The sequence below is a fragment of the Falco naumanni genome, chromosome 15 (assembly GCF_017639655.2).
Source record: "Falco naumanni isolate bFalNau1 chromosome 15, bFalNau1.pat, whole genome shotgun sequence".
Lineage (NCBI taxonomy): Eukaryota > Metazoa > Chordata > Aves > Falconiformes > Falconidae > Falco > Falco naumanni.
In genome coordinates this window covers 11,184,873-11,208,508 of record NC_054068.1, presented here as the reverse complement: position 1 = coordinate 11,208,508, position 23,636 = coordinate 11,184,873, and the positions used below count along the sequence as shown (strand labels likewise).

General features: G+C 44.3%; 1 protein-coding gene and 1 long non-coding RNA gene across 3 annotated transcripts in view; one reads left to right on the top strand and one right to left on the bottom strand.

Annotated features, from left to right (window-relative positions):
- The first annotated feature begins 8,209 nt into the window (after positions 1-8,209).
- Positions 8,210-23,636, top strand: part of KCTD15 (potassium channel tetramerization domain containing 15) — a 46,215-nt gene continuing 30,788 nt past the window's right edge. The window contains exons 1-2 of one of the 2 annotated variants that reach the window (XM_040614992.1): positions 8,210-8,660; positions 14,539-14,714. In XM_040614992.1, coding sequence (XP_040470926.1) covers positions 14,551-14,714 — 164 coding nt within the window. In that variant the 5' untranslated portion in view covers positions 8,210-8,660; positions 14,539-14,550. Of the gene's footprint in view, positions 8,661-8,843; positions 9,196-14,538; positions 14,715-23,636 lie in introns of those variants that run through there. The other variant, XM_040614991.1, reaches the window with a different exon arrangement.
- LOC121097736 lies at positions 14,733-21,724 on the bottom strand. Its single transcript, XR_005831066.1, has 3 exons — positions 21,283-21,724; positions 18,521-18,925; positions 14,733-18,405 (listed from the first exon to the last, which is right to left on the bottom strand). It is a non-coding gene; the product is annotated as an uncharacterized LOC121097736 (long non-coding RNA).

The following is a 23,636-nucleotide window of genomic DNA, read 5'->3' as shown; positions in this document are numbered from 1 at the left end:
CTTGCACAGACCCAAGCGTAATTCTCACTCATCCCTTATCACTTAATCATCTCAGCAGAGCTGATGACGCGACTCTTGTAACCAGGTGAGAAACGGGTTCCCGGTGTGTTGGGCATTGCTGCTCCAAAAATCTCCAGCATCACCTGAAATAAGAGGCAAGAACTGAACAGAGAAGTAGCAAAAGGAAGGGGCTGGAGGGTCACGGTGATGTGGATGGGGTTATGTGGCCTTGAACACCTTTATGGTCCTGTTGACTGAAGATAATTTCTACCCATACAGTTAATTTAGCCTTGTACTATTCAGTCACCAATTCCTCAAAGGAAAGGCAGTCATTAGCCAGCAGGGCCCTTGGTTACACTGTAACTCAGGGATACCTCGTGAGGAACAGGAGGTGGTCTAGAAAACTAACTCCAATTAGTGAGGCTCTGTAAGAAGAGCCACTTCTGAGCAAGCCGATGAGCAGCCAAGGCCAGTCTCCAGTCACAGGTAATGCAGGGCGTTCAGAAATAAGGGATTAATGTGAAACTGTTTGATTCTAGGCCTTTTTGAATACCTTTACTCACCAAAGAATATCATGTCTCAACATTTACCTGCACTTTTTTTCCAAGAGGGTATCTTGACAACAGAAAGCTTGACTGAGTAACATTCACAAAAATATAAACACGTGCAATGGTCCTTTGCCTAAAGCAGAATAAGTATAATGTTCCAGAGATGGACAAAACCATAACCATGTAATTGCTGCTAAAACTATTTCAAGGCGGCCACTATTCCAGGTCCAGAAGCATCGAATAATTTTTATTTCAATTTGTATTTACTTAATCTGTTTACAGATGCCTTTTACAAGTCCTACATCTCATTGCATCTCTACATCTATTGCAAACTAAAAGTTGGATATAAAAATACAAATTTGAGTGCCTTCAATAACCTTTCAAACTGAAGACTGACTACAGGTGGCAAAACCCTTGGCATTGTAATGACACTCCTGAACTAAAGGTTAAACAAGGGTTTGACAAAGACTTTGGGTTTTCTCTCCTCTGTGCACCGTTCAATACGTACTTCATCATGAGAAATATGCCTCTTATTTAAGGAGTTTATTCCAACAAGAGAAAAGGCATCCTCTTCTCTTTCTGAGAAGAAATCCATGACAAAAATGTGGAATAATCTGATGCTTAAGAAGTTAAGAGCACAAATCCATGAAAAATGATGCTGCAACACACACGTGCTCAAAAATACAGGTTAGAACAGGTAAATAGAATTTCTGCTACTTGACAATGCTGTTTCTATATCAGACTTTTGAGGATGCTTGTTTTATTAACTTCACATACTTGCACGACATCTGAGGTGATACCATGGATATTAAAAATTTTACAGAGGCAGGATTCTCAGATTTTACTCTCACAGAATATTGGCCTCTGCTTTTTCAACCAAACACACTGTTTAAGTAAAGAAGTGTATCCCCCTGTGTCTGCCTGAAAGGATGCCAGGCAGGGGAAATGAAAAGCTCTGCATAGCTGCGTATCTGAAATCAGTGAAGCAAAGGAGAAGAGACCATCAGGGAGACTGCTAAGGTCCCTGATTCTCAGGCCCAGCGTAAATTAGAGCCCAGCTGGCAGTGGTACTCGGGAGACCATACGCTAGCCGAGGATGGCTGGAGCACAGCATGTTTCAACCATATGTCTGACATACTGCCTCCTTTCCAAGGGTCTCTGGCATAGCAGGATTTGGATAGGCTCTCACTCAGCTGGCCAGGTTCAGAGCCCTCATCTTCTTTGTGCTAAAACAATGGCGCCGCGGCTGCAGCTCAGCTCCGCTCCGGCAGGCCAGGAAGAGCAGCACTGCTGTGCATCACCCATTTGGTAGGAGCACGTTCCCACCACAGCATGTGGTGGAAACGCTCCAGCTGAGCCTGCCTGCATCACAGGTGGGCAGGGATAACCATCAAGGGGTTAGGATGCAGAAATCCTAGACCACAACACTGTTACTGCTCCCTTTTCATACTGTTAGCAGCATTGAGTTTTGTTCTGTGGTATGTCTTGATCTGCAAGTTAGTCGCAGTTCCACAAACTCCAATTCGCTATTCATTTCATCCAACAGATGAACATGACAACCTCAAATTAATTTTTTAGTTTCCAACTTCCAGTTGTGGGTTTTTTTTCTATTATTTAGATATTTTGCAACATAGAAGTGTGCTTAATTCCATCTTCATGTACTGTTAAATTCAGGTTCTGTTTTATCAGCCAAGAAGTCATTCCCTTGCCTCCTAGAACTTATCTATCTACTCAGCCTGTTGTCTGAGGGTCACAACAGCTTGTACCACCTTTTGTTTAGAGCAGATTTGAAAAGCTGAGTGATTGACAATATTCCCTTCCCTACCACTGACATTAGACTTTCCCTGGTCTTTTTCTGACTACCCTGTCCCTTTCTGGAATCAGAGAGGGCCTCCATACCTGGAAGAATTTGCTCTGTTTTCTTTTTCTTCCATTTTCATGATGCTTCATCAGGCTGCTGCTCTCTCAGGTTCTGTCCCAGCCATGCATGATCCAAACCCCTCAGTCTGTTATTTGCCAAAGAAAAAGCATGCTGAAACGCTGCTACTTAAATAAGAAGCAGTTTACCTATGATTCTAGATGTGCCTGTGCCCAAAGATCCTAAAACCAGTAAATTATTTGATACAAAAGGGCCATTATGGCTCTTCTCTTCGTTCTCTGTATTCTGTTAAGTGATATTTTTGCAGTTTAACATATTCCAGACCTTTGCTGGCAGAAGCAATGCATATAACCCCTCTTAGAAGTGTATTCAGTTGGGAGCTGCCTGGCTACACAGGATTTTATACATCGTTCAGCCAAGTCAGCGATCCATATGCAAAAATCAAGCTCTCAGGGACGCCATGTGGATTTGTGACATTCTTCAGAGTACTTTGTGTCTCTAAGATACCAATGAATGGATTACATTCAGCTATGTTTTTTCCTCTCTGTGACATATATAATATGGATAAGCTTTATTTTATTTAATAAGTAGCTAAAAACTAATGCCATGCATGTTACTTAGGTTAAAAATGCTCCTCAGTATTGTAACTGCCTAAGGAGTGAGAACACACAACAAAATGGCAATGTATAAAACAAGGAACACTGTGCTGAATGCTAACATGGGACATCTCAATTAAGTACATTTCTTTTTGGTAACTACTTTTGGCTTATAACAGTTGGAAGCAGAAGAGACAGGCAAACCTTTCCTATACTGTATCGCCTGACAAGCTATTTCATCTTGGCATTCCAGTGTAGATTATTTCTTTGTATCATGCTGTTGTCATGAGTTAGGCGCTGGATAATGGATAGTTTTAAAAACAGTCAATCTGTATTTAGTCAATAAAGTAATGGCTTGTAAACTCACTCAGCAGCAAGTTGTTTCTTGAAAGGAATAGAAGAGCATTCAAGGGAAAAGAGTGACAAGACTCGGTGATTTCCTAATGATCAGATTTTGTTCTTTGTACGGTCATACTTACTGCTCCCAGGAAACTCCTTATCTGCCTACAAATGACAAACAATTATTTGACTTAATTAGCAAACCCTGGGTCAAGTTCCTGTTCCAGAATGATTGGCACTACAACTGGCTTGAAAACTTGCTTCAACTGAGAGATGTCCTTAATTCTTCCTTTTTATTATTCCTTATATGTCAACTGACTGTAGCGAGTGTTGGAATTTCAACGTGCTTAATATTTCAGGTTTCTCACAAGAACAAACCTTTCCGGCAGCTCTCAACGCATTTGTAACATCAGCCTTCCACACCTTCTGCTTCTATCTCATTTTCAGTGACGGAAGCGACGGTGCTAGTCACAGGATCCAGGGCTGCCTACTCTCCACATTCAGATGTGTTTCTCCCTGGTCTGCAGTCTAGGAGACAGGGCTAAATGCAGTCACATCCATGAAACCTCACTGGAGGCAACAAAGTGCCTACTGAAGATGCACCAGAGTCCAACAACTACTTAGGAAGCACCAATTTCTTACTCTGATCCTCTCTCCCCAAATAAAAGTCCATCTAGATTACAGTGGTGTCTTAACTATGACTAGGAAGAGTATTAATCTATGTATAGGCATCAATTCCTTTGTTTTAAAGGAATAAACTCCTAATTCTCATTTATCTGCTTTAAACACTTCATTAAATGATCCATTTTCTCTTTTTATCTTTTTTAACTTTTCTTTTTTTATCTTAAAACGCCCTGTAGAGCATGGTGTGTTTTAGACGGGAGGGACAGGCAGTCTGTGGATTTCTTCCTGCGCTTCTTGTAGTTAGTGGGAATATCAATATCATTGCCAGGACGCCAGCAAGCCAGCATCAAGCCTCAGGTTAAGATATATAACCTAAGAAGTCCTGAAGTCAGACTCACATTTCCAGATAAGACACATAATAAGGAAAAGAGTAAGGACTAAGACAGGATGAGGCCTGCTACCATAGATTCATACGAGGCCTTCAAGAACAATACCGCCTGGAAGTTGTTATTCTAATTCATATAGCATGATGCAGAAGAGGTTGATGTTATTTTTCAATTAGTGATACTTTCTTTCACACAGTCAGTAAATTTCAAATCTGGTCATTTCAAAATATGTTTTGAACATCTTTTTTGATAGGACATTTATATTCCTTCAAATCTGCATCTTTTCCCATTCTAGTCATTTTACGTCCTCTGAAATATACACTATTTGTTATTTTGGGAAAACACAAAAAAAAGTGGAGAAAAATGAGCTGGGGTTCTTGGTGGGCTTCTCTTTCACATTGCCTTAAGAATGTCAGTAATTTTTTTACCAGTTTATTGAAAAAAATGGAAGTGAACTATGGAATAATTAAATAAAAAATCCAGGTTACAGAAAGGTTCTGTCCAACCCCATTTTTAGGCATCTGCACAGAATACAAAGAACTGCTGGTACAAAAAAAATCCAAGGTATTTAATTTGAAATATTTAGTATCTTAATAAACAGATGCTGGGCATTTGGCCAAGAAATTTTAAAACACCTATGATAAGTTATAACTTACCACTTTTAATCATAATATCCTGCAACTGAGCTCAGGAATCTTCTGTTATACATTTCAGATTGCTTTATAGGGAGGATAATAGAGTTGTTGAGAAAATAAGTTATGTTCAGTTCTAGCAGCATTTCTTCTTTTTTGTTCACTACATACTATTTAGTATTTTCCTTTGTACACTTCTTAATAGTTGAGCTTTAAGTGAAACTCTGAACAACAACATTAGGATTCAAAATACAGTGGAAGATTTTATTTTCAGGGTCACAAGTAGCATAGCGAGATTTCTCTCTTAAACAATGACACTTAGTATCTCTGTAGTTCTATGAATACTTTTGAAGTGTCATATTAAAACCAATCTCTTGGCCTTCAGGCAAAGAGAAGCAATTAGTCTTGGAGTTGTGAATAAATAAAAATCCATTTATATACCCGTCCTTGACACGTACCTTGCAAATCTTAGAAACTTCATCTAGTGGGAAAAGAAATGTTAAATCATGAACACCAATACTAATCATATTGCAATGTTGCTTCCTAAAACTGTTTAGTTTATATCAGTCTTTTAAGTATTAATTCATATGTATATATTCATACATATTGAAACACAACAACAGAAAGGCTTTCACACACTTGAGTGAGAAGAAAGAAATGAGTGAGTGCATACAGAGCTATAACGCGTACCTTTATTACCCTCAACATTAATACAGGCAAGAAAAAACTCAAAGCTCTCAAGTACATTGTCCTTTTCTTAGATACTGTGAAAACAATCCTGCACAAGTTACATACCATGCGCATGCCTTTTCATTCCAAGTGCTACCGTGTCTTTGCTTTGATCTGCAAACAAACAAACAAAACAAATCTTTATTAGCCATGCATCCCATTTCCACGCAGCACAATTAAATGGTACCTCTCACAGATGTGTTGGGATGAGTCAGAAAACAATTTCTGCTTTTTGTTCAGTGCAGCATGTTTAGATCTTCTCTTTCCTCTTTACTGTGCCTCCATGCAGAAGCATCCCATTTTTACAATGCTTTGATTGCTGTTTGAGATTCTCCTATTTATTTTTCATTTAGCAGTTAGTAATTCACAGGGGAAGTAAAAATTATGATGCCAAGCCATCCCAAATAGTCCGCTTGCACCCCTACAGAAAAGCTGAGTGAAACTGGGGCTGCATGACAGGTCACCGAGTCTCAGTGCATCTCGTCCGCCCCGTATCCACTTGTTGACCAGAGTACTGGGGAGATGAGGCTACTTAGGCTACAGCCTTGCCCAGTGCTCAGGTGAAGCAGCCGTCTGGGGACACGCTCGCCTTCAGAATTTGTTTTAGAATAAAATCCACCCTTTTGTGCGGTGTTCTCAGAGGCAGAGTCCCACCCTGGAGGTCAGGTGTGGGACGGTGACCCTGCCAAAGGATCACACCTGGGCTGATGGGATGGTCAAGGAAAACAAATTTTAGTCTGTTCTGGATGCAAATCTCTCTGCTGACCTAGTTCTCATTCTCCTTTTCATTTCAGAAGCTCAGCTAAAAATCCATAAATTAAGGAAATTAACTGATGGAGCCTCCGGCATCTTTGTAAGCTATTTAAATCTTTAAATTTACAACATCTTCTGCATATATCAAGTAATTGAACTAACTGCAGGGATGTAACTTTAATGAGAAAATTTCCCTCTTCTCCTGTAGTTTTTACTATAAAAAAAAAAAAAAAAAAAAAAAAGCTACCCTTAGGAGAAAAGTTTCTGTTTATTCCTGCCACGGAAGAGAACTTTTAAAAAAACCAAACACCTTAGTTTTAGGGGTCCTGCCTGCCTTCCTGCCCTGCTCCCCGGCGGGGCGGCCCCGCGGCGCGTTGGGGAGCGCGGGTGCGGCGGGGAGCGCGGCCCCTCCTGCGCGCCGGCGGCCTGACCTTCCCGGGGCCGCGCAGCGTTGCATAACTCCCCTGCGCGGCCGCGCTCGGCGCTAGTAGGCGCTGCAGCCCGACGAGTCGCAGCGGCCACCGGCCGCCGGGAAGCGCGGCGCCCCTCCGCGGGCGCGGTAGGCGGCGGGTGTCCCCCGAGCGCCGCGGCCACGCCAGGGGGCCGCCCGCCGGCTGCGGCGCGATCAGGGCGCGGAGCGGCCCCCCCCGCACCCGCCGCCAAACTTCCGCGGGGACCAGCGCGGAGCCGGGCGCGGGGGTTGCACCCCCCGCGGCGGCTGGCAAACGCGCGCAGGCATCGGCAGACCCGCGTCTTTGGCTGAAAGTTGAGGGAGGGCTTTGCTTTTGCTTTTTCTTTTTTTGTTCCCCCCCCCTTTTTTTTTTGAGGGGGGGAAGGGGGGTGTTCCTTGCTGCACCACCTCCCCCGCGCCTGGTGCGCGCCCGCGGAGCCGCCCGCGGAGCCCCGCGCCATCGCGCCGCGCGCTCTAATTGAAATGGCGCTTTTGGCCGGGGGCGGGCTGCCAGGGCGCTCCGCAATAGCACAATGCATGTCGATAGACGTCATTTGGTTTTAATGGCCTACAGGAAATTTGGCGTTTACAATGCGAGACATTAGCAAAGGGTGAAAGGGAGGGGGAGGCGGGATGGATGGATGGATGGGAATAATTGCAGCCCCCCCCCCCCCCCCCGCCTCCGAGACCCCCCGTCCGCACCCCGGCGGCGCTGGGTGCTGGGGGGTGTGTGTGTGCGGGGGGGTGTCAGGGCTATTTTTTTATTATTTATTTTTGAACTTGATCTAGTTTATCAACAAGTGCAGAGTGGGTGCTACCCTAATTGTAACAGAGGAGTCAAGAGATGTGAGAAACGTGCCCTGTGTTACTTATTTGGGAGCTGAAAATTTATGCCTAGTTGAAAATGCCTGGGGAAATATTACATCAGACCAAATGACAATGATTAAAATCAGCTTTTTCCCCCCCATTTCCCCCCTCTCTTTTCCTCCTTCTTCTTTTCAGTAAGTCTGTTGAAGGACGTGACAGTGGCCTGATCCTCCCCAACACCGAACCGTTATCCCCCGGCAGGGCCGGGCCGGGCCGGGCTGCGCGGGGCTGCGCGGGGCTCCCGCCCCAGCCGCGCGGCGCGGAGGGGCTCGGCGGGCAGCGGCGCCGGGGGCGCGGGCTGGGGAGCCGGCCGCCTTCCCAGCCTTATTTAATTTTCAGGGGTTGTATTTTATTTTATTCGGGGGGGGGGGGGGGGGGAATAAATCTGGAGACCTTCACCAAAAGGAGGGAAAAATATCCAATTTTCATCGCAAAATTAGCTAGGGCGAGAGCAAAGGGCTGAGCTAATTGTAGCCTAATCCTCTGCCCTGCAGGCGTTTGCAAAGCCCTGAGCAAGAATTCGCTTTTTTTCCTCCTCTTCTCCCTTCCCTCTGTTATTTAGAGACGGGATTATTGCCTTTCTTCTCATAACAGCCTCGGCAGTTTCATTTAAAGGCTTTTTTTTTTTCCCCTCACACACACACACACACACACACACACAAAATAAATAGAAAAAGAAGCAGCAAAAACGGGGAGAGAGAGAGGAGAGAGAGAGCAGCTTTAAAAATAATAATAATCACAGCAGGATCTGCGGAGCAAAGATAGTAATAAAAGCAAAAAAGCTGAGCCCATCCACACACAAACCCAACAGAGCCCAAAGCCAAAGGGGGGCTCGCAGATCTCTTCTGCGCTCAAGGTAAGGAACGCGGCGGCTCCCGCGGCTGCCCGTGCCGGGGCCGGAGCGCGCAGTGCGCGCCGTGCCGTGCCGTGCCGTGCCGTGCATTGCATCGCATCGCATTGCATCGCGCCGCGCCGCGCCGCGCCGCGCGGCACGCTCGCGCCTTCGCTCGCTCTCTTTTTTTTTTTTTTTTTTTTTTTTTGGAAAGTGCCTCTTCTTCAAACTAACTCGGCGCTTGGCTCCGGAGGAGAAGCGGCGGAGGGGTGTTTTTTTAAAGCTACAGGACCCGTTTGCAGCCGCCCCGCTTTGATAGCGCTGCGTGTGTGTGTGTGGCTCTGTGTGTGTGTGTGTGTGTGTGGCTCTGTGTGTGTGTGTGTGTGTGTGTGCGCGCCCGTGTGTATGTTTTGTTTTGCTCCGCTCCAGCATGGGCAGCGCCGGCGGAGCCCCGCGGCCCGGGGTGCCCGCGCTCCCGCTGCCGCCCCGGCCTCGGCTCTGAAGACGGCCCAGCCCCAGCGCGGCGGAGGCAGCGCGGCTCGCTCCGCGCTCCCGCATGGTACACGCGGAGCCGCGGGGGTCGGGCGGGCGGCGGGCGGGGTGCCGCGGCGCGGGGGTGCGCGGGCCGGGGCGCGGGGGCTGGCGGCGGGGCGGCTCGGCACAAAGGGAAGGCGGGCGACAATGGGGAGCGCCGCGTATGGAAAACACGGGCGGGCTGTGAATGAAACTCTGGCGCCAGTGAGAGTGGAAGGCTTGGTTTGGGGTAGACTTCAAACCACTCTAGGCTATAGTTTGCATTTCTGTTCCTGCATGCGATGTGGCACACTTCTGCAAAATTAATACATTAGCCTGGCTAATGCTCACCACCATTGGCTGCACGGAAAATGTACAGGATCGGGGATTCGGGGTTGGCTTTTTTTTTTTTTCCTTGCATTCATCTAAGACATCTCCTTTCTTGTTATGTGGGAATAAGTAAAGGACGCCATGTTGTGCTTTTTTTTTTTTTTTTTTTTTTGGTTGAATTTTATCTTCGGGCATACAGGGTGTTTAGAAGAAAAAGGCAGAAGTTGAGTGACCGGGTGCGTTGCCTGCTGGTGATTTCCCTGACCATCAGTAGGGAAAGGCATTCGGGTGACGTGAAACTTGCACTAAATAGACTGGAGACTGCCAGAGATAGGCGGGGTGCGGGGTGTGTGTGTGTGTGTGCGGGGGGGGGGGGGGGGAGAACCAACCTTTTTTTTCCCCCTTGTTCTTTTTTCCTCCCCGCCCCCCCCCCCCCCGTCGGTAACCAGAGCTCCAGAGGGAGCTCCCCCCTCCCCTGTAAAAGTTTTGGGCACCATCTCCTCTGTCACTCGGTCCGGTGCTCAGTGAAGCCGCGCGGAGGTGTGTGCAAATGTTTACGGACTTTTAATTTTGGAGCCGTCGAGCCCGAGGTTTGCAGTGCCCCCCTCCTTGCTTTGTCTTTAGGCTGGGTTCACGGCGTAAGCAGTTGTCTCGGAGTGGCTCTGGAGGCAGACCCGAGCGGTCGCCGTCCCTGTTTATAGAGACAAAGGTAATTGCCAAGTCTGTAGCTGTGCCCCTCTGGCTGCGCTAAACGCCGGCTGGGGAAATGCAGGCGCTGCCGTCAAGTCACGGGAGGGCCGGGTAACTCCTGCAGCCGGGTCCTGCCCCACAGAGCACTCTGGGGCTGGGGCGCCCGGGGGCTGCGGCGGGCGATCTACCCCTGATGCTCTCCTGGGTCCGCCGGTAAAGAAATCAAGGTCTCCGGGGAGGGAGAGGAGCTTTCCCGGGAACCCAGTCAGGGGATCGGCGTGGGAGCAGCTGCGGGCGCTGCGCCGGGTGCAGCCGGGCCGGGGTCCTGCGGCCGGGCCGGGGGTCTGCAGCCGCCGGGACCCCGCTGGCCCTGGCTGCGGCCGCGACCTGCCCTCGCTCCGGCTCCCCGGGGGAGCGGGCTGCTTCATGGCAGGTCCTTAAACCTGCCGTTTTCATTTCACGTCTTCAATGTGCATGAAGGAATTAAACTGCACGAGTGAATAACAGCATTAGTTTCAATTAATTTTTATCCTGGCAACAATAAACTTTAGAAACAAAGCGCTTTTACATCCTTAATTAGTCTTGCTTCCCATCTGTAGTCTTTTAAGTGCCTGCTCCTTGATTTAACTTTGTCCCTCCTTCAGAGCCGCCTCCTTTTTCATTCTTTTTTTCCCTTTTTTCTCGTTACCACTGCCAGACCGCTGCCTGTTTCTTTCCTGCAACCTTTCACCTCCCTTGTCCCTATCTGTCTGCTCTGTTCTGTGCAGTTTATTTCTACTGTATTTTCCCAACATCAACAGCCAGTATTGGTTACCATGGCCCCAAGCTATGTGCAGAGGTGGGAAAGCTTCATCCGCCCAAAAGTTCTTACACTTTTGAAGTCTTTCTTTTAGTAGGATCTGAAATGTATCATCTAGAGTGTGTATTAAATGAACAGTATTCCTGAAGGCTTTAGAGCAAGAAAGGCAACACCCTGGAAAATTCTGCAGTCTTTCAGCATTCTCTGCCCTAGGGTTATAGCCCTGGGCACGGAGCTGAATGGAGCTCTTACAACTGCCTTCTGTTTACCTTTTATGGTTAAAATAACAGCTTAGCAAAGAAGCAACTTCATGGAGAAACGATTCAGTGAAATCATCTCAAGCTGTAGCAGCATAGCTAGTTTAATCACCCCTAGAGAGCTGAACAACTGTGAGCACAATGGGACACAAAATCATTTTGTGTGTAAATGAGCATGGCATTGTGATTATTTCACTTTGCATGGGCAAATAGTTTTTACAAGCAGTACTTATGCAGTTAGCTTAGAAAGGCAGAAAAAGATAAGCTGGCTCTGAAAGATCTTGGTGTGTAATGTTTGAAAAACTAAATATTCACATAATTTGGGAATCAGGCTCTATTGATTTTGCCTTCAGCAGGTTCCTGTGTTACTTATTAGAGCAGGGTTATTGCCTGTGCCACTAGTTGGGATGCTGTATCCTGTTGTAGGCAACTAAAGAGCAAGGATTATTTTAACATGGTTTAATAAATGAAGTTTGTTAGTGTTTCTGCGATATTTACCCTTAAGGTTTTAATTTTCACATCAGTATTAGAAAATATGTGCATAAAGACTTTCACCGGATAAATAAATTTAGGATTTTTGCTTTGTGCATAAAATAACTACATTACTCAGTGTGATGAATTTTAGCTGCGTTTTACATTAACAAGAAGAAGGAGTCATTAGAAATAGGGTTACGGTACCTTAAGAAATAGGGGCTATTTATTTTTTTGGAGCAATAGGAATGTTTTCAGTGCCCTTTATGTAGTGCTTAGCAATTACGCCCCTTGACAGTTTGCTCATATGAAGATGATTGAATTCCACAACTTCAATAAAAATGTAGGATTCATTTTTTTAATAGGAATCCTCTCCGACCAGGGGAAAAGCCTGTGTTTTAATTCCCCTTCTCCTCCCCTCCCCCAAAAAGCCAGTGGCACCCTCAATAAGTATGAAAAGCCATAAAAGTTTGAGAACTATTTTAGCTTTCCAGTGATTTTCTATAATTAAGTGTTTTTTCAACACATGCTCTAGCTGAGAGATGCCAAAAGCAGAGGATTGTTCAAAAGGTCCCTCCAGTGAATAGTATAAATTAAATATCTACTGTGTGAGTATGGCCTCACTGAGAATCTCAGACTCTTTACAGATCAAGGAATTTACTGGTATACCAACATTAAACAAAATCCTAAGATAGCAGCAGTGTTTAAATATGCACAAATAGATTCAGATCACTTGATCTTTAGCTATCTGTGCATATTTTAAAATTGAAGCCTGTATTTCAAGACAAATGGTTAAATGTAAGACGCATTTACAGAGGACTGGAAGTCCTTTGATTTCATTTGGAAATTGTAACAAGGGGTGCAGATGAGCCCTAATTAGGCACTTGTTTTGTGAAACTGCATGAGATTTATTTCTAAGGCAGCTCTGTAGCATGTGAGGTCTGTACCTTTATCATTAGTGATAATAGTTGGGGTCTGAACAAAGACAGGGTTGACATTCAGCCTGGATCTTCTGACCCTTTCATTTAAGTGAAGGAGTAGAGAGTGAACATGAGTTTACAGTGCTCTTTGGTAAGAAAAAAAACCCCTTTGTCTGTGTTGGCAGACAGATGAGGCACCCACAGAGTAGTAAACATGTCGATGAAATACTGTAGGTACTTAGTATGTAAGTTGTTTTTAAAAGTTAGTTCTTTTATTTATGCTATATGACATGTTTAGTGAAGATTGCCCACAACAGGCTCTTGTGGGAAACAAGAAAGCAGCGTCTTCAGTCATGAAAGGATTCAATCACTTTCCTTGAAGGTGGTGCTGTAGTAAAAATGTTAATGCCCAATTTCGCATCGGCTGACACAGGAGTCCTAGGACAGAGTTGGTATTTGCTTCGTGTTCAGTGCAGATGTCCGTCCAGCCTCCGAAGAGAAAAGGATGTGGATTCATAATGGGGTGATGTATTTCTGTGCTGTAGATGCAGGAAATTCTTAGGAGCTAACCAAGATGAAATACAGTAAATGGAGATGTGATGACTTTGTGAAGCTGTCCAGATGTATTAAGATTTTTCAGTCCCTTTCTATATAGCTCAGAATTTGTTTTTACAAAGAATGTTGCTAATTGTATGTTCATCGAGTGGGGTAGCCAGGCATCTTGTGCAAAATACTGCTGAGAGGAAGGCGAGACCAGCTTTAGATTTCTAAGAAACATTGTCAAAGTAATGTGAGAGAAATGGGAATTCACTTTGCAATGCTGCATGTAAAGTGCTTGTCAGATGTAAGGAAGAGCCTGGGTGCTTGGTAGCATGCTTGCAGAACAAAATACCAAGAAAATTAGATTATATTCAGAAATGTCTTCAACTATAATGTTTTGCATATGTTGCTTTACCCATAAGGGGGAGAATGGATGGACATTTTTTTAAACTTTATAAAAGGGTTTTTTTCCATTTGACATGTATGCCGTCTATACCGATTTAACTGAAATCAGCTTTGAGACACACGTTTCATGCAGAATAAGCTGTGCTTTTCTTACAGAAGAGAATTGAGGAATTTTCTTTTGCTGTGGTTGTCGTGTTCATTTTTAAAGACATTTCAGTATTTTTTGCTTTGTATGTCAGCTGAGGATTTTTGGACTCAATTCAGAGATTTCACTAATTTTCAAATATTTTATTAGGTGGATTGTTGAATTTGCAATTTTGTATGCCAGACTGTACGGTACTTTCTAAGGTGTCTTGTCATGGGCCAGTTTATATATCACACTGGTTTCACTGCTTCCAGGTATTAATTGCTTTCCATTTGAAAGTTTATTAGTTCTTTATGTCTAATACTAAGGCTTAACTGAAAATTATGCATTTATTTCACAATTATTGAAAATAAACCTGAAAATTGATCTTAGTTTGATGTGAAATTTACTAGATGTATAAACTAAATGCCTTAGGTACTGAGGAAGTCACTAATTTAGAGGTGTCTCGTTACTGAGACAAACTTGCAAAAACCCCTGAATCCCAATTCACAAATTGGTTATTCGTTTGTCAGGGGATATTTCACATCTAACACATAAGCCTGCGACCTTTAATTAGAATTTTGCAGTTTGTTTTGTGCCCCTTGAGGCTGACACCTTGAAAAATTTTTTTCTTGATTTCTTATTGCTAATAAGCATCTTTCTCTTCCCCTCTGGTACTTTGAAGAAAATGATGCAAATACACTTAATTACAGTGGTGGCAATAATTTGTTAGCTGAATATGTGATCAGGCAGATGCAAAAATGATCTGATTAGATCTGTGATCACACTGGAAAGAAAGGTAACACACTGCTACATTTAAGAGAAACTGTTCTTTTTTGCCTTCCCTTTGCAGGAGGGAAGAAGCATGTCCCGTCTGTCTCTAACACGGTCCCCAGTTTCTCCTCTGGCTGCTCAAGGAATTCCTCTCCCAGCTCAACTCACCAAGTCAAACGCTCCCGTACACATCGATGTAGGAGGACACATGTACACCAGCAGCCTGGCTACCTTGACAAAGTACCCAGACTCCAGGTAAGACCTTGGCATTTTCAGGCTCTCTGCCCAAATTTCTGTTTGTTGCATGGAAAGAGGCATGTACCTGTGAGGAATATTTCAATGCAAAATACAATTTATTATATATTCACCACTTATGAATAATTCAGTTCCCGATTTATACAGAAACTTCACTGGGGTTCTACAGAAAAAAAAAGCCTATAAAATTTATGTTTTTTAGAGTCTATTCATTTTCTCTCCCAACATCTTCTGCACTCTGCTGATACATTTGAAGCACCTGTTGGTGTACTTTCCTAGATTATTTCTAACTGTACCAAGCAACTACTTTCAGATTTAGGGGAGGAAAAGTTCCTTTTTTTTTTCCCCTCTTCCTTGGAAAACAGAATGGCTCTCTTACCCTGGGACTAATGGATGCTTCTGTTGGCCAGCCAAAAAACCTAACCTCAGTGGCAGCTGTGTGCCTCTGTGTCAGTGGTCATTCCCTTTGGGCAGTGGCCAGCTGACTGCTCTGTCCACTTGCAGCTGCAGGCTGGATTGAACCTTTGCATGCTTAAAGGTGGCTGATTTGTGCTAGACAGGTTGGTGACATGTCTGGCAAAATTTATTCAGATCTGGCCAGTATTGTCTGAGACTAGACTCTAGATACGCCACATTATGAACAGATGTGATATGAGAGTATATTTGTGTATGTGGCAGTCTTTATTATTTTCCCAGTGGGACTGGGTGCTGAGCACTGTGAGAGATGGGGGATCCTGGGCAGCATCAGGCCTGTGACAGTAGTGTGAACAGGACCACTGTGTTAAGGGTTAAAGCACATTCATTGGAGCACGACATTAAGACATACCTGATTTTGATTTACAGTTACAATCACTAAACCAATTCAAGTTTTTGTCATTCAGAGTGCTTATTTTTCAGACAGGTAAGTGCCTCATATGTAACCAGGAGAAGGTATAGATGTGCAGCGTCAGGGCGCCCAGCAGACAGGTTAAAGGAGGCACTATAGACTCAAAAGCAAACCAGAGCCCAGGTCAGCAAGTTTTGTTGCCAGAAGTTTTGCTGCCTACAAGGCCAGTATTTCCCTTAGGGCTTAGATGATTTTTTTTTTTTTTGTATGACAATCAGTATAAAGCTCTAGTTTCATTTGAAGATTTTTCCTTTACAAGAACTAAGGATTTTTGCACAGATTTGGCAGGTTCCCAAGCAATAAATGACATTTATGGAGACACCTTGAAATGCCTCTGATGTCATGAAGCATATGTCTGTGATTTCATTCGAAGGAAAGGGAGCCGCTGAAATTCTCTATGGAAAAGAAACAGTTCTTAAAATACCTGTATTTTATGGTCAGACCAAAACAATATGATTTTTCTGGACAGTGTGTTTAATGTCTGTGTCGTACTGCTTCAGTCATAGAGAAGAAATCTGTTCAGTGGGGAGAGATTTATAACAGAAGCAGACAAATGCTTTACAGTATAAAAAATACAGAGAAGATTCAGCAGTTGTAACAGAGTGGCACATCTGTTTCCACATTTTAAAATACCACTGCTGATGCTATTTTTAAAGTGTGCCCCATATCAGACTTACTTAATAAAAGCTTCAGTTATAGAAGCTTTGGGAGAATATACATAAATTCACAGATTTTATTTAAAGAGAATAGATTACTGATCTAAAGCTTTTTTTCCCTGTTTGATAAACAACAACATATTTCTTCAGATTTTTTACTTTGTCTAAACTGTAAGTACAAAACTGACCAAGAGCTCACGTGCTGCCTGATGTTTTAGTATGTACTGTCTTCTGTTTGTAGCACTGTGTTATCTCATAAGGCTTCAGTGCTTTTTCACATGCTCAAACTTCAGTTCTCACTGGAGTAAGAGCTTACAGGATGAGACGTTTTTATAGCAAAAGATTGCCCTTCACCAGCATCCCAACTAGGACATGTTACTGTGTACATTATGAAGCTGGATGAAGGGTACACCTTAATTTATGATTGTTTTTCAAAGTTTTTTAAAATTTGTTTTTTCTGCAGTGCTGCATACTAGACTTGGTTGGTCACCCCCCCATTGAGTCTGGCCTGCTCTCATTCCTGGTTAAGGGAAAGTACTTGCAGTTATTTCAGTGGGGATGGTTGGAGCTCCTGACGGTGCTTCGCTGCCCTGGTGTGTATATTCTGTAAGGCACAGGCTGTCTTCACAGTGGTCTGTGTCTGTCAGGTGCAGGAAGGAGATAGTGTTTCTGAGCAAGACATCTGGAAATAATGGCAGAGCACTGTTAGCTTACACTCAGAAAAAAAAAAATGTATTGGCCACATATAGAGGCATGGCCATACTTACCTATACACAGAGCTTTCTTTTTTGGGCACTGTATTAAACTCTTGGTTTGAGCACGAGTTCGAAGGCTTGTAGATTGTCTTTCAGCAAAAGATGTAAGCATACCCTGAAATATTTTGCTGAATCTTAGCTTCAGTCACATAAAATAGTTTGCGCTCACTAAAATTGAAAGCTGTGGGAACAAACTTCCTCTTTTTTTCCTGTTACAATCTCTTTGTTTCTTCCTCTGCATTCCAAAATCCTAACTAGGCTTTTAGTTTGTCATATATACTGTACATGTGTGTTTAAGGACACATACAGACTGTGAATGTGTATAAATACAATCAGGGTGCGCTTACACAGAGACATCACATGCTAATGGAAAACAGGAAAAAAATAAAATCAGCAAATCATGTTTATACTTCCATAGTATTTTGAGGAGGCCCAATCCTATTAGGTCCTGAACAAACACAATTCACATTGACTTCAATGGGAGGGAAGAGCTCCCAGCAGCTTGCTAGATCAGGCCCAGCAGGAGCAAGTATAGGTATGACCAGTTCCTGCCTATACCTGCTCTCCTGTCACCCCTCTGGTATGATATAAATTACACCTGACAGCAGGCAGCGTGATATTGTAATTTGTTAGGATTGACTGTGCTTAGCCCACTTAGCTGGCTCTGCTTGGCTCTTCCCAAGTCACTTGGTGGGCTCCAGTTAGGGGAGGTAAAGGACCCGATTCTCGAAGTCTGTGTCATAGGAGCAGCTAGCTGGTGATGTGAAGTTGGAGGGCAGATCTTGCATTTCAGTGATCCCAGAGTTGTTTCAGAGCAACTTTGACAAAAGTCTTTAACATTGTTTATGTTAGTGCTGCTGTGGGAAGAGCATTTGTCCATTGATTAAATTAGCATAAGTAAAGGATGCCAGATTAGCCATTAAAAGGGCTAGATAGATGCTCCCTTTCCAGTAAATTTTTATGGGCTGCTTAAATTCTCTCAGCTAAAACGGAGAAAACTTGAGCAGCACACAACTGGTGTGACAAAGGAGAAGAGGGTTAAACAGCCACTGTCAAATATTGTTTCTAAACCACTTACACTCACCTTACATACTGCTCTTACACACCTTTCCAATTGGCTTTTTGAATGAAACACCGTACTAAAGAAACATCAAACTCTGAGAAATTGTGGCCACCGACAGCATAATGATGGTGGTCACTGAAATTATCTCAGAAATAATATTATTAATCCCTCTTCCTATAGCCACTTAGGGCTGCTTTCTCTGCATACCCAAAATTGCCGTTAAAGGTAACAAGCTTTGGAGGTACAAGGAGGCTGATGTTGTCTTACCTGGATCTGAGGCTGGATTTCAGGAGTGTATTTTCAGCAAGTTCTCCCACCAAAACTCCCAACTCTGGTAATTGTGAGTTACAGGAAGAAAGAAGAAAAACCTGTTGAATTCAGTCTCATGACCCTTACCACCAACATCTTCTTTCTAAACTAACTGGCTAAGTAGACAAATTATTTACCTTTGAGAGCATTTCCTCTAGAAATTCCATTCATGTTTTCTCCCAGAGGACCTCTGAAGCAGCTCCTTCACACATTGACACTTGAATATAGATTCATATGACAGACTGTAAAGGCTGCAAAGCCTTTAGCAGATCTGTACAAATAGTTGCAAATTGTATTTATCCAAGGGAGTGAGACAGTTCTTCATTTAAAAAACAAACCCACACCAGAAGTCCAAGCTCCTGACCTGCAGTCAGGAATACCCAAAGACACTGCCAGATCCTCCAGTCTTACTCCCACTGAACTCGGTGGCAGACAGCTCATTGACTTCAGGTGGAAAAGAACTGGAAGTTCCAAATCCCCAAGTACCACCGCAAGCCCCGGCTTCTCAGTTTCAGTGGAAACTTTGATACCACTTTGAATTCCTGTTAGAAAGCAGAACAAAAGTTTTTATCAGAAGCCTGTCCTTGTTGCAGCCCTAAATAATGTTTTTAACTCAAGGAATCACTGTGAGCTCTTTGTGAATTGTTCTGCTATAAAAGGTAAATATATTTACCTTACGTTCCTCGTTAATTAGTATTTGTTGAAAAACCCTCTATTAAAGATAAGCATGTTCTTTTGTTCAAGTTTTATTTATAGAAGTTCATGCTTTCCATGGTGTTAATCATGTGACAGAAGCAAGCAAGAATATTTTAATTGACATAGCACTGTCTAGGTGGGAGTAGCATGGGCGCACAGACCACATGTAGTGCACCATGTTTGGGACCTCTCTGCTCCCAGCCTTTCCTTTTCAGGAAAATTTTGGCCCCATGGCCCAAGGCATGTCAAGCCAGTGCTAACATAGTGCACATCCTGATCTCAGCTTTTGGGGAACCTGGGCCCACTCTGGACGCTACGTCCTCCAAAGAAAACCAGCCCAGGCTTTATTAAGTGTTTCAGAAACCCCTGCCTCTCCTTTGAATTTGTGGACTTTTTGTCATTTACAAAGGATTTCCCTAAAGCACGTGTCTTCTCTTGACTTTTTTGTTAAAACAGTCACCCTTTTATAGATGCACCCTCAGACAATTTCTCCTACCAGGTGTGACCTCTTGATTCTAGCTACTCTGTAGGTATCTGTGGGTTTTAATTCCCTTAACCTTTTCCTCTACACCTCCATCTCTCTGGTTGCTGGAGCTCAGCACTGACACCTGAGGTCTTCTGCTTCTCCCCCCTTTTCTGCAGCCGCAGTGGGCTGGGCTGAGTTCAGGGGAAAGCGCTTCTCCAAGTTTTAGGTCCCCTGTGTTGACCCTGACAACACGATTTCTGACCCCGTACAGCCAGGTACAGTGGCTTTGTAAACTCAAATACACCTGCTGCGGAGACCTACAAGATGGATTTTCCACATCATCCATTACACAAAGGGCTCTGTACTGGGTCTGCACTTCTTGGGAGGGAGCAGGAAAATTCTTAATTTAGATATGTTTAGGAAATATAATTCTCCAGACTCAGCATACCTGAGAACATCTTACATTTTTTGCTCATATAGCATCAGTCCAGTGTCACTCTTAACTTACTTGCTAATTTCCAATTAGATCTGTGTATTACTAATGTTACTGCCTGAAAAAAATACCCTGTTAGCAAGTTCTGTCACTTACCCCATGCTGGCAGTTAGGGTGTAAATCAGTCCTTCAACAAGGCCTGTACTCAGGCCAGGTTAAGTGGAGTGAAGACCAGATTTGTTCATAACCAGAGATTGTTGGTGGCTACAAAAGCAGAGCACATTTGAGAGCAGGATCCCTGTCTGCAGCAGCAGCGTCAGCTCTCTTGGGCCAGCACAGCCTCCTGCCAGCCCTGTGCCACAGAAGTCCTGTGCCATGTGGCACTGGTAGCATCCATCCTGACGTAGGTGTCTCCCAAACCTCTCTGTGCTACTGTTACTCTGTGCTGCTTACCCACCCAGCAACTGTATAGTTTCTTGTCCCTCTTCAGTCCCTCTCTCATCCCTGCACACCCACTAAACTACTCCGGTTCAGGCACAGTGAAGGACATAGGCAAGCATGCTGCCACGGTGCATTTCGCCCTTTGTAAGGTACTACTCTTCCCACCAAGGCCAGTTGTGAAGCACCCTGTTTGCAGGGTGATACCAGGCTTGGACACTCACAGGCTACGAACTGTTGTCTGTTACCCAAAAGGCAGAGCTGCTGAGTAGGTGCCAGCAGCCCACATTCAGGCGAAGTGCTACAAAATGCACCTGCATGCGAGCTGCAGCAGAAAGCTCATTATTTTTAATCGGTATTGTGAACTTGAACCATACACAGACTTTAAAGCAAAACACCCGAAGAGGCAGGAGCAAGCTCAGAGATGCAGGTTATGGGTATGGTGCATGAGCACCGTGCACATGTAACGACACGGCACACCAGTGTGGCAGCTCTGCAGAGAGGGGTGAGCCTGCTAGGGCTCCCCTGGGCTCTGCCATTGTTTAAGGCAATCAGGTGTATGCTGCAGATGGGAACAAGTAAAGGAACTGAAAATCAGAGGTTTGGTTATATGCAGTGCCTTTTCTGAGCTAACATCAGAATTTTCATGGAGGTTAAAATAATTTCTGTTTTTTATTTCATGCACCTGCAATTTAGAGATAAATCTTTTGAATTTTTCTTACTTGGTTGTTGACTGGGTAAACCTCTCTTTGGTTTCTAATAGAATTTTGACCAGAAGAACACTTAGGGAAAAAACAACTTAAAAAGGGCTTTCTCCTTTGCAGCCCTTTTCCCCCCCACCATCTGCCTGCAGATGTTGCACTTACCAGAGTGAGAGCTGGAGAAAGTGAAGGAAATCTTACTGCCCGGCTGCTGAATCAGATAGTGTAAAACAAACCAGTCTTTCCTCATCTGCGAAGCCAAGTATTGCTGCTTTGTATGGGCTGCCGCGTGACGGAGGTCACACAAGTCCATGCAGCACTTTGATAAGCTCTGGAAAAGGTGTGAAATGTTTGTTCCTGTGGGCAGACGTGTGTTGCTGCTCTGAGGGATCCAGCACAGCTCCCAGACAGTGCACAGGGAAGGAACTTGCGGGCTGGCCAGAGCTGCTCCGGTGGTCCACCAGTCCCTGCTCCGTGAGCACCAGAGCATGACCTGTGCCAGAGGAGGGGCACATGGCTTGGCCTCTGTGGAAAATAAAAATAATCTGTAACAGGGATGCAATTACAACTGGGAATGATGATGTTGTATACCCTGTCTCAGGCTTTTGCTAGTCTGGCAGAGCCCACAGAAGCACACCGTGATAGCAGTTTCCCCATGTTGTCCAGGGCTGTTGTTGCCCAGCTGGAGATTTGCTGATAAAGGAGAATAGTCCCTGTAACCTTAACCCATCATCCCAGTGACTTGGGGAAATGGGAGGGAAGGAATTTATATGGAATCTGATTCTTCAGACCTGTCTGTCTCCACCTCTCCAGGTTCTCCTACTAACTGGTGTGTAGGGAGCCACAACAGAGCCGAGCTGTCTGCTGTGATAAAGGTGTTTACTCCTTAGTGGGCTTCATAGCTGCTGCCTTGCCCAGCACAGCCGCTGCCTGGGGACTGCCTGCAGGCTCTGGAGAGGAAAATAGAGTTTACCCTTTGGGAGTACAAATCTTACTGTAATCGGGTGCTGAGTTTAAGCCCCGTCAATAAATGACTTATTTGTGTGGTTACTTGGAATACTTGGTGAAACGCACTAGGCAGAAAATACTGCCTAGCCTAGTCTCTGATGAACACTTTTTCAGAAGTTACTGTTTCTCTGTATACATTTACAGCCTGGGTTGTGCTGAGTTCTAGACATAAATGGGTATCATGACATCTAGGAAGGGGCAGACCAAGCTAGTCATGGAGAGGAGAAGATAGCAAATCAACACTCACCTGACTTAAAGCAATAAGATTACAGTGTGGTGCTGTGCCTGGCACAGGCTGTTGAAAAAAACCCTGACTTTGAGAAAATTGTACATTCCTATGCAGATACTAGCTTACTCAACTCAGCTAGTTGAAAGGAAGAACAGACATCTCCATGCAGCTTGCACAGCCTGCCAGTGGTCAGGAGGGGTGTCATTTAGGGCCTCTCAGAGGAGCCTAGAAGATGAACCTTGAACAGTGTTTCCAGTACTTCCAACACAAAACACAGCTGGCCTCATCTCATTTTCTGCTGTTCACTTTCTTCTTCTGCAATGATAACACAATTGTAGTTGGGTCACACTTAGCACATTAGCAATTCCCACCCTTCCTGCTTGCAACAGACTGAAAACTGGTTTATTAAAACACACAAAGAGAAGCCAGCAGACAAGGAGGCAAAAGTTCAACTTTTCAAGGGTTTTTTTGGTTTAGCATCCTATAGCAGTTTCTGAGGTTAGTTACTCAAGTACTTCTGACACTTCTTTCATTACTACTTTTGCTTACCACTCACCTGACAGGGCCAGCAGTACACTTCAGCTTTTCTTTCAGCAGTCATTTTCAGGGCAGTAACACAAAAAGCACAAGCAGCATACCTTGCAAAACCACCCTCACAACACACCACAGAAGCAGCCTGTCTCCTTCTTTTATGTGCTGCTGGTGGAGGCTGTTAACCTGCCGAAGAGCGTGGTGTAAAGTACTGCACCTGTGCTTGGGTCCACAGGTGTAGCAGCTTCACACTGGAAGCAAAGGGGAATCTCCTACACTGATTGCTTCTTCCCGTGCTGCATGGCTAGCTCCCTCATCCCATGGACAGGGGTTAGGTAAAGATGTGGATTCAGTAGCTTTGTACTGGAAATCATGTCCTGAGGTCACAGCTCACCATACCAGTGGAGCAGATGAGGTCTTACCTCTTCATATTTGGTCTTTAAATACACATGACTGCTCTTTTGATTTGTAAAGACCCTGCAATGGCAGCTGGTCTGCTTAGGGGGATATTTCATGAACTACTTAGGAAGTTTATAAAACAGACTCCCTAGATCATGAAGCAAGGGGGTGTCTGTTTTGTAAGGAACATGTTATGAAATTAATTTGTCTCTAGGCCTAACTTACTTATTTTAATGATCCCACTGGTGGTTGTCGTAGGTGTCTTTCTGTGTATATATTGTGACCTACATGCTTGTGATCATTTATGAAATCCAAGATTTAAAAATACTTTGGACCTTACTAAGTCCTTGCC